General features: G+C 57.9%; 1 protein-coding gene across 2 annotated transcripts in view; it reads left to right on the forward strand.

Moving 5' to 3' along the window:
• Positions 1-9,950, forward strand: part of RGMA (repulsive guidance molecule BMP co-receptor a) — a 47,344-nt gene extending 37,394 nt beyond the window's left edge. For both annotated transcript variants that reach the window (XM_047795552.1, XM_047795551.1), the window contains one exon: positions 7,545-9,950. In XM_047795552.1, coding sequence (XP_047651508.1) covers positions 7,545-8,261 — 717 coding nt within the window. In that variant the 3' untranslated portion in view covers positions 8,262-9,950. The remainder of the gene's footprint in view (positions 1-7,544) is intronic.
• Positions 9,951-11,229: the final 1,279 nt, after the last annotated feature.

Below are 11,229 nucleotides of genomic sequence, written 5' to 3' on the forward strand. Positions count from 1 at the left end.
AAGAGGGAAGGCAGGCTGAGCGGCCCCGGTGGGTGGGGGTCATGGCACCAGGACCGCCAGTAGGAAGGTTCTAGACTCTTATCCACCTGACCCAGACACCTCCTGCACTGACCATGTTCTTGTCTTCAGTAAGTGAGCAGATTATTTAGAAAGGAATGTCCTAGACAGTCTGAAATCATCACATAAACCACCCTGGAACGACCTCTGCCTGCTGCCTAGAGTGTGATGTTTGTCAGACTGTTGGACACCATCCACTCGGGGTCTGTAAGATCAGCCTTTTGGGGTCAGAAGCCAGCACACAGGTGTATTGTTTGTTTTCCCAGTTGGGCAGGGTAGCACAGGATAGCAACACCTAGGGCTCAGTAAAGACAGCGTGTGAGTGCTTTTTGTACACAGTAAGGGTAACCGTTTAGGAACCTAAGTTCCTGGATGTTCCTATGTTCACATGCCTTTCCATCGGGTCCAGAGGGAAGATGGATTTCTCACTGGGGTTAGAGTCCAGAAAGTTTTATTTTATTTTATTAATTTATTTTATATTATTTTTGTCTTTTTGCCTTTTCTAGGGCCACTTCCCGTAGCATATGGAGGTTCCCAGGCTGGGGGTCGAATCGGAGCTGTCGACACCAGCCTATGCCAGAGCCACAGCCACGCGGGATCCGAGCTGCATCTGGGACCTACACCACAGCTCATGGCAATGCCAGATCCTTAACCCACGGAGTGAGGCCAGGGATCGAACCCCACAACCTCATGGCTCCTAGTCAGATTCGTTAACCACTGCGCCACGACGGAAACTCCAAGTCCGGAAAGTTTAGAAACACTTTCCAGAGCATTCAGTTTCAAACTTCTGGGAAAGTATTCTCTTGCTCCCAGACTACATTTCAGTAGAACCCTAGTGTCAAATCCCAATAAAAAGGAGCCTCTGTGCATGTATGTTTCCATTGTATTCATCACAGAGCTTACTGTCTGGTGGGAGCAAACCCAGCCGCAGACAAGTGGAGGTAACAGTGGTGGTCCTGCTCAGGCTTCCTCCTTGTGGCTGCACGTTTAGAAGATAGCGGTTCTGGGCCCACCAGGCTGGTCTGACACCAGATCTCTGGGTGGGGTCAGACATGTTTTTTTGTTTGCTTGTTTGTTCATTTGTTTTTTTAGGGCTGCACCTGCAGCATGTGGCAATTCCCAGGCTAGGGGTCTAATCAGAGCTGCAGCCGCCGACCCATGCCACAGCCACAGCAACACCAGATCTTTAACTCACTGAGCGAGGCCAGGGATCAAACCCACATCCTCATGGATACTAGTCAGGTTCATTACTGCTGAGCCACAATGGGAACTCCCCAGACACGTCTTTTTAGGAAAAAAAAAAAAAAAAAAAAACAGTGATTCTGAGGCCTGGAGGGCCCTGGGGACTCTGGTTGGAGGCCGGGCTGCAGGATGTTGCTGGGGCCAGTCTGGGCTGCAGAGTGCAGCCCTGTCCTTTGTCTCTGCCCCACACCAACAACAGAAAGGCCAAGCCTCGGAGAAGAGAGAGCCGTGGAGTCTGGGGACGGGGAAGACGGGACAAGTAAGGACAGGGCATCAGCCCACTGTGAGCACCCCATAGGGCCACCCACGCAGCCTGCCATGGCAGTTGCATTCAGCATATCTGGGTCCTGAGGCTCTAGGAGGGAAAGTGGCCTTCCCACTTGAAGCACAGTCAGCTGGGCCGGGTGACTCTGGAGCCCAGTGTGTTTTCACTGCCAGGAGCGGCAGTTCCCACCTGGAGCCCCAGAGGCTACCAAGAGCTGGTCATTTTCTGACCCAAGAAGGCTTCAGTGTCCGGGTGGCAGGACTCAGGTCTTGCTCACAGGGCCACTGCCAGAGGCAGCCATGATGTGTCCCCAGCCAAGGGAACCTTCCTGTCCACCCCAGATTCTCCCTCCCATTTTCTGGGAGGGTCTCCCATGACCTTACGTTCAGATCTAACCAGAGGACATGGTCTCAAGTCCAAGAGGCTGATGGGTGATCAGAGTCCAGGCAATGGGGCCACCTCTGCCTGTCCAGGGCCTGGCCCACCAGAGCGTCTGGGGTTTCCGGCTTGGCAGTGGGTCTGTTTTCCCAGGAAGAGCGCATTGCAGGGCAGCGTGTGGGGCAGCGCCAGGCTGGCCCACAAGGGCGTTTCTGTTCCCTCTTGTCCCTCCACACCCCAGCGGAGGACAGTGAGGTGACCTGGCAGGCAGGAAAATTCCTGCCACCTCCCTCTGCTCCGGTAGCCGTTGCATGCCTGCAGGAACCAGCTTCTGGGTAGGAAAAAGCAGGCGTTGATCCTGCGGATGCCCTGACAGGCCTTTGGCATCAGGCCATGAAGCCTAGTGGGCAGCGAGTTGTGGCCAGTGCTCCCTCTACCCCGTCCCCCCACCCCCTGCCAGCCTTCTGCAAACCAAAGGGGGCCAGAGTCAAGGACCCAGCCGCCTTCTCTGCAGCCCCTTCACCTACCCACTTCCCTCCCTAGAGCCAAGATAAATGAATGCTGGGAGCCTGAGGCTGTGGCTTCTAAATCCAGCAGCAAACACACTGTGGAAGGGGACCCCACCTCCCTGTTCCATCCTGGCAGGGGGCACACGGAAGGGGTGAGGGTGTGAGAGGGCTGCGGACTTCAGTAGGCCCCCTCTGATCCAGGGTAGTATAAGCATCAAATATGACAACAGACCTGGAGAGAATTATGGTTAGCAACCATCAAGACGGTACTGTTCCCGCCTTTAACTACGGGTGACAAGGCAGAGCAAGAGCCTTGTGGGTCCTGTAGGCTCGGGTGGTGTGCCTTGGCTTCAAACCCTTGGATACCACCCCCCATTGACACACAGCTCAGCGAGGCTGTCCAAAAACCAGTTGGATCATTCATTCATTCTTGTGTTCCGTTCATTCATTTGGCCCATGTTTTTCAAATGCCCACAGTGTTCCAGGCTCACTGCTGAGGGCCTCCCTTCCTGTTCCAGCATGGAGCTTTCAGAAGGGTTTGGGGCTCTGCAGAAAAGCCCCTTAAGCAACCCAGTCCGTTCCTGCTGTGATCTGGGACCCACTTGACCTTCCCAGCAGGCTGAGAGCCTTAGCAGCCTTCCGTTATCGCCCATCCACTCGAAGGCAGCACAAGGCTCTGCTGAGGCCAGCGACAGTCCCAGTGTCTGGCCAAGCCAGTCTTGGGTCTCAGGGTACCCAGATGGGAGAAGGTGGCTGGTTTCCACCGTCTTTCGGGCCTCCATTACTCAGGTATTTGTGTCTCTATTGATTCAGAAAACATTGACCAGACGGCCCTTTGGTGCCAGTCTCTGTGCCCAGTAACGCCTGCCTCACTGCAGCTCCCAGGCCAGTAACAGAGAACAGACCAGCCAAAGGGCGCTCATGATGGGTGCTGAAGGCCTGGGGTGGGAGCTGGCTCTACCCAGGGCATGCTGGGAGGCCTCCTGCAAGGCCTTGCAATGAACTTGCCCCCGAAGGATGGGTGTGGCAGCGGCCGAGGTGGGCAGAGTGTGGGCTTTTATCTCTGAGGTGGTGGGGTCTGGGCTTTCTTGATTCCCCCCACCCGTCCACAAGAGCCCACTGCCAGACTCTTCTGCTCATGTGAGCCCACTCCCCTTAGCCCAGGAGCATGATGTTGGCATTACCCAGCCCTGCCCAGCCCTCCATTGTTGTAGTGGATGATGAAAAGCCAGTGTTTTCCAGCCCAGGCTGACATTTCAGCCAGCTTCCTCCCCCCCACCACCGCCCCCCCCAGGCCTGCCTCCAAGGCTCGCCCCCAGGACTGTCTCCCTCTTTGCCACTGTGCTGGTGGCACCCCTTTTTGAGCCTCAGGGAGGAGAGGAGGGGTCTCTGTGCCTCCCCCGGGTCCCCACCCCTGGCAGGATCCCCCATAGCACTTACGTTCCATCACAGGGCATCATTCGTTTGCTGGGTCTGTGACATCCCCCCCGCCCCCCCGGAATGTGAGCACCAGAGGATGGGGGCGTGGGGGGGGGCGGTGCTTGGGTGGTTTCCTCCTGTCATGTGGACACAGCCCCCAGCCCCAGGCTTGGTGCATCATCGGTGCTCCATAAATAGCTCGGTGAAGCTGGGCTCTGCGCAGTGCCCCGCAGAGGAGAGAGCGCGGGCCCCTGGGGGAAGGGGGGCAGCAGAGACGGGAGCGGCAGCCGCGCCCGTGGCCATGTTGGCAGCAAGCCGCCCGGCTTTCGACAGGCCCCCTTCATGCTGTTACTTGTGGCTGAGTCCCTGGCACCAGTGCCAAGAAGAGTCAAGCGGCCTGTCAGCCTTCCAGGAGACTGTCTCCACGAGCGATGGCGGTTAGAGCGAAACCAGCCTTTCCTGTTCCAGGGAGGCTGATGGCACTTGGAAAGCCGCCCCCAGTGTCTGTGTGTCTGTGTGGCCCTGCAGTGCCAGGCAGGGACACCGAGCCCCTCATCCCATGCCCCTCCCCCCACGGCAGGACCACCCACTGCCCAGACCACCCTGGCTGGCCCACCTCCCGGCCCCCAGCAGGCGGCCTCCACATCAGAGTGGGAGCCTTGGATGGAGTGAGGAAGCAGCAGGAGCTGTTTCCCTGTGAAGCTGCCACGTTCGTAGGTCCAGGCGGCAGAGGAGCTGCAGTGGAGCGGCAGTTTCATGCGTAGGGTTCTCTGTGGGAAGGAGAGGCTACAGCCGCTTGGATGGCCCACCGCTAGCCAGAGGCACTACCTCCTGGGACCAGCCTGGGACCTCCAGGAAAGAGATGGGGACTGGAGCTCCGGCCCAGGGGCTGTGTCATGCAGGCCTCCCCGTGTCGCCCTCTGTGGACTCTGGCCCTCGGCCTCGGGGCACTCGCCCCTCCTCCTATCCTGTGAAGACCGCAGAGCGTGTCCCTGGCCCACCTGGGCCAGTCACCATCAGGCCTCACAGTCACAGCGCTGTGGCCCTGAGATGTCTAAGTCCCACAAAAAAGCATCCCTTCATTTTAAAGTCGAAGGAAAAAAGTCAACATAATCCAACCTGCACTGTATTCATCTTTATACCAATGCAGTCACCAAATGGAGTTTTTAATATTTCTGGTGGAGGAAGGGACCCATGATGGCCCAAGTTCATAGAGTTCCTGAAAGTCACACTGCGTCCTGCCCCTCGCTGACCTCCCTCAGCCTTCATTGCTCAGGAACAGGGCGAGAGGGGCCGGGGTCTCTCTGCATTCCCTCCGAGGCATCCGGCCCCTCATACACACCACGCCTGGTCACCCGTGGGCTTCAGGCTGCTGTGGGAGGACCCGCAGGGCAGTGAGGAAACTGCAGGGGACCCCTCCTGCCAGGCTCATGCTACCTTGTTGGCTCGCTCAGCCTAGAACTTTCTGTAGCCCCTAGGCACCCCTGTCTCCAGTCCTCGGGCCTCTCAGCACCTGCTCCTGAGGCTCCCTGCCAAGGCCACTCCCTGCCAGCTGTGCCTCCAGCCACCCCCGACTGCAGCCAGACATACTCCCAGGCCTGGGGCCCCACCCTGGGCCGGCCTCCCCCGACCCCCCTGCCTGAGCAGAGATCCCTCTGCAGCTCTCCTTGCCTTCCCCTCCCCATCAGCACTGCTCTGGGTTCCTGCCTTGATTTATAGCAGGTCTGGGCCTTGCCCTTGTCACACACGCTGTAGGACCAGAAATTCCCTTGATGCTTTGCTGAATCACCCTCAACCCTGAGAGCGGTTCCAGGCCATCTTCATGCCCTTCAACTGCCACATCCTCCTGGGGTCCCCACACAGAAAATTCAGCCACTGCCAGCTGTACATGTCATTACCAGCCCCCTGCCCCTTACCAGAGCCCCCTCGGCCTACAGACATTAGGAAGAGGTTTGGTACCCCAGTTGGCAAGGCCCTTCTCCAGGCTTGGTGGCAGGGGTGAGGGCACAAGGCCTGGGAATGGTGGCTGGAAGCCATACAGAGGTTGGGAGCCAGTGAGCTTTTAGGAGGGGACTCCAAAAGGCCTGGGTACCATATCGCCCCCATCACTCCGCCTTCCTATCTGGCTTCAGGCTGAGACTCAGGGTGCTAGTTGCTCTTGGTCCTGGGGGTGCCCTGGCCATAGAGGCACACTCAGAGCCAACAGCTGGCACCTGGTAGCAGGAACAGGGGCAGGGGGTGTCTCCCAGTTTCTCCCACATCTCCACCCCATACAGTCTTCCTGGTTAGGGTTATAGAGGGAAGAGCAGCTGGACATCTCAGCCTGGCTAACAGTGGAAACACATCACTCCCCAAGCTGTTGTCTCTTGTCGTTCTCCCAGGCCTCCCATCCTATGGCTTGTGGCTAAAAATGCCCAAGGACTGGAGACCAAGAGCCCAATCCCAACTCTGGCCCTTGCTGGCTGTGTGCCTTTGGGCCAGTCACTTTACCTCTCTGAACTTGAATTTCCTTGTATCTAAATTGGAAATAAAGTCACCTCCTCTGCAGCACTGCACAGGACCAGAAAGAATACATGCAGCGAGTCTGCCTGTGTCTGTGGTTCTCAGGAGGACAGCTACCGATGGAGCCACTCAGGGAAACCCGTCACCCTGGCTGCAGGCTTCAGCAGAAAGGGGCCTCCCTATTTCCCTGGCCAGGGCTGCTGGTTCAACCTGGAGACCCCAGCTCCCTTTTGCTGACCAGCATCTCCTTCCCCTCCCGCTTTCTCCTGCTCATCTCCAAGGCCCAGCTGGGTGACCCCTCAGGGCAGCTCTGATGCAGTGGCCTTTGCAGGCCTGTGTGTCCTTTTTCAGGAATTCTGCTGTGGGCCCATGGGCAGCATGAGCAGTGAGAGGTGGTTGTGAACCATCTGGAGTTTCCTATTGCTGCTGTAACAAGTGCACAGACTAAGTGATTCAAACAAATATATTCTCTTAGACTCCTGAAGGCAGAAAGTCTGGAGTGAGTCTTACGAGGCCAGCATCGAGGCGGCGTCAAGGCCGATCCTCCTGGAGGCTCCAGGAGAGAAGCTGTTCACCGCTTCTTCCAGCCTCTGCTAGTTGCCAGCATCTTTCAACTTGTGGCTGTATCCGAGTAGTCTCTGCCTCCGTGGAAACGCGGCCTTCTCTTCTGTGCTTAGATCTCCCTTTGCCTCCATCGCATGAGGAGACACATGATTATATTTAGGGCCCACCAGGGTAATATCTCCATCTCAGGATCCTTAACCTACTCCCATCTGCCAAATCCAGTTTGCCATACAGGGTAACATTCATGGGTTCCAGGGATGAGGGCCTGATGTCTTGGAGGCCATGATTCAGCCTATTGCAATGGATGATGACCTTGTGTTTTTAATTTGACGTGCTTTGCTGTTTAAGTTGCACCTCTGTATATGGTCAGTGAGCTGGCTTCTTCTGTTTAGGGTAGTAATCTAAACTTTATTCTAAGTCAAAAAAATCTTTAAGCAAAACCAAATGTTTTAAAGAAAAATATTAAGTACATCACAGTGCAGGTGGCACTGAACAGTGACTAAAACGAGGAAGGGATGGCTTGGGGCATCCTGGGGCTGCTGCTGGGCCTCGTCCCCCGGGGGTCCCCGGCACCACCTCACCTCCTCTCTCCGCCCCTTTCCCCGTAGCTCACCATCATCTTCAAGAACTTCCAGGAGTGCGTGGACCAGAAGGTGTACCAGGCCGAGATGGACGAGCTCCCGGCCGCCTTTGCCGACGGCTCCAAGAACGGCGGGGACAAGCACGGGGCCAACAGCCTGAAGATCACGGAGAAGGTGTCAGGCCAGCACGTGGAGATCCAGGCCAAGTACATCGGCACCACCATCGTGGTCCGCCAGGTGGGCCGCTACCTGACGTTCGCCGTCCGCATGCCCGAGGAGGTGGTCAACGCCGTGGAAGACCGGGACAGCCAGGGGCTCTACCTCTGCCTGCGGGGCTGCCCCCTCAACCAGCAGATCGACTTCCAGGCCTTCCGAGGCAGCGCCGAGGGCCCAGGTACCCGCAGGCCGGCCGCCGCCAGCCCCGCACCCTCGGCCCCCGACACGTTCCCGTATGAGACGGCCGTAGCCAAGTGTAAGGAGAAGCTGCCTGTGGAGGACCTCTACTACCAGGCCTGCGTCTTCGACCTGCTCACCACGGGAGATGTGAACTTCACACTGGCTGCCTACTATGCCCTGGAGGACGTCAAGATGCTCCACTCCAACAAGGACAAGCTGCACCTCTACGAGAGGACTCGGGAGCCACCGGGCCGGGCAGCTGCTGCAGGCCTGCCCCCGGCCCCCCGGCCCCTCCTCGGCAGCCTCCTGCTCCTGCCCCTGCTCCTTGTGCTCCTGGAGGCCGCTTAGGATGGAGAGCCAGGTGTCCGCGGAGCTGCTTGGCGGCTGCACAAGGGCTGGTGGCCGCCGGTGGCCCTGAGGGCTCAGCAGGGCTCAGGAGCCCCGGCAGGCAGCCGCATGGGACCGTTACCTCCTCCGAGCTGCCTTGGGCCGCCTGCTGGCAAGGGCTGGGGGCGTGGGGCGTGGCGTCCCCTCCCCTCCCCGGGGCCTGTGACAAGGTTGTGGTGACTGGTGCTGTGATGTTTGTGACATAGAGCTGTGCAGAGGGAGAGCCGCCCTCTCCGCCCGCCCGCCCTGCCGTGTGAATGTGCACATCAGAGCCCCTCAGGCGCAAGCCCCCACCCCGCAGAGACACTGGGCGTGGGCAGAGTCGAGCTGCTCCCACCCCCTGCAATGCACTGAAACAGGCCCGGCTGACTGCTGCACACGCATCCCGGGGCCACCCAGACCCGCCGCACGCACACACACTTGTACACACTCACACACGAAGCCAGGAGCCAAGGCAGCCTCGAGGCTGCCCCCCCCCCGACCCTGAGCAGGGCATCCTTTCCCCCATGGGCTTTATAGGACACCTCCAAGGCGCTGCATGGCCCCTTTAGGAAATTGATGTTACCCTTTGGCCAAAAGATGGTGCCTTCCTGCCCATGTGAGCCAAGGAGAGACCACCGTGTGTGCCCCCCCACTGCTGTGGGCACAGGTTCAGGCCCCAGTTACCAGGCCCCACCGGTGGGGGCAGGGTGATGTATGTTGGCACGTGCTCTGAGCGGTACCCTGCTCCGGCCCCTTCCCCCACTGCCCATCCTCCTGGCCCCCAGTCCCTATTCTTAGGAAGTCAAGTCTTTGTTTCTAAATGTCTAGACAGAGAACTACCCCCTTGATTTCTGTTCTGTTCTCCCCAGCAGGTGGCAAGAGCCGGTAGGCAGGGGAGCTGGGGCAGGGTGTGGGCTGGAGACCCAGTGGATAGGGCCAGCTGGCCTGCCCTGATCCTCTGCTTTCTCCTCTTGACCCCCACCCCCACCCCCCGGAGCCCTGCTCCCTACCCTGTCCACCCAGGTCTGCATTTGGGGGAGAGGAGCAGGGCCTAGAAGTTGTCTCAGCCCTTAGCATCTCCAGCGAGGTCTCCTCGGTCTTGGCCCCTCTCTTAAGCCCCATGGCCACACAGCCAGGAGACTTTCAACCAGGCTGCCTGGGCCATCCAAGGAGCCCTGAACCAGTCCCACCTCTGCTGCTGTTTCAGAGAACCCAGGGACCAGCCCCGGGCTGGGTTCCCCTCCCAAAGGTGCGGCCAGACCCCCGAGGACTCTCTTCCTGGAAGCCCGCAGCCCCGCACTGTCCCTGCCCACCCGCCACGTTCCGGCAGCCCCTCTGCTGTTCCCCAGGGACCTCTCATACACTGGCCCAGGAGGCTGCGGACTGGTCCCTGCCTCCCCCTCCAAGAGGTCCCCTCTCTCTGCCAAGCCATGGGTGGGCGGGCGGGTGGGCAGGAGGCGTGGCTCCCTCCCTGCTGGTTTTTAGATGGTCCCTATGTTGGAAGTAAAAAGTGAAGCACTTTATTTTGGTTGTGTTTGATCGAGTTCTGCTTGGAAGTGGGGACCCCTCACTGTGTCCCGTGTCTGCGACCTGTGTGGAGTGTCACCGCGTGTACATACTGTAAATTATTTATTAATGGCTAAATGCAAGTAAAGTTTGGGGTTTTTCTGTTTGGTTATTTTCTTTTGGACTACGTGTTGGAGTTTGTTTTCTAAACAGACTTTGGTTCCTTTGAAGGTGGAGGGTTGACTTTGGTGGCGGGTTGTCCCTTACAATGTGTGTATGCGTGGGAGGGCAGTGTGCAGCGTGCTTGTGCATGTGTGTGTTGGGGGGTGGGGGGGAGAGCTCAGTGTTGTGAACACCTGCAGTCGGGGAAGCAATGTAACAACCAAAGCCCCCGCTTCTCTAAAATAATTTTTCTCCTTGCACTGAGCTGCCTTTGGGGCTTGAGAGGTCCAGGCTTCCTTGCAGAGCTGGGATCGTCTCAGAGACAGACGGCCACATGGTGGAGAGTGGTGAAGGGCCTTCTTGGACAGGTGGGGTGGGCTGGCCTGAGAGTCCATCAGTCTAGGACCCCAAAGCTGGGACTCTGGCTGCCTCCCTCCCTAGAAGTCCCCATCCTCACCCTCGCCCGCAGCCCAGGGAAAGGGTGACAGCAATGCAAAGGTTCATCAGTGTGCAAAGGAGGAAAGCTTACTTGGGGCCAGGTTCACTGCTGGCTGTCTTCACACTTCATCTTTCAAAGCCACCTAGTGAGTCAGGAACAAACACATGCCCATGTTACAGAAAAAAGGGAGACTCGTGCGGGAGATGGACCAAGTGGCCTAAGATTCCTTACCTAGGGCAGGGCCACAGTGTGTACCTAGGTCTATTTTGCCCCCAAATCTCTACTGTTAATATTAAACACCATGTGGCAGAAGAGCAGCACAATTGAGCCAGGCCACCTCTGAGCCTCTCCACTTCCCTGGCTCTGTGACCTTGGACAAGTCACTTAACCTCTCTGAGCCTCCATTCCCTCCTTCATAAAATAGGGAGTGCTCATCCCATAGGGTTGTTTGAAGATACAGTGAGTTAATTCCTGTGAAGTACTTAGGACAGGGCCTGGTACCTACTGAGTGCTCAGTGTAGGTGTCATTGTTATCCCAAAGCAAGAGGGGTTGAGTGAGATGGTTGCTGAAAGGAGAGGGGACAGGGCCACAGGGAATCTTGGGAGGGAGGTGAACCAAGAAACCCAGAGAGGGAGCGAGAAATAGGGCGGGGGGACTTTCTACAGCTCTGCTCATGCGCAGGCTCCCTCCCAGAGACTCCCGGAGAGAACACAGGATGCTCAGCTTTGGGAGGAAGAAACCAGCTTGGATAGGACAGAACAAGGCCAGGACATCCTGCCTCTTACCCAGTCGTCCGATAGGCCTGTCACCCTCACTAGAAACTGAGATGAAATGAATAA

Source organism: Phacochoerus africanus, chromosome 9, assembly GCF_016906955.1.
Source record: "Phacochoerus africanus isolate WHEZ1 chromosome 9, ROS_Pafr_v1, whole genome shotgun sequence".
NCBI lineage: Eukaryota > Metazoa > Chordata > Mammalia > Artiodactyla > Suidae > Phacochoerus > Phacochoerus africanus.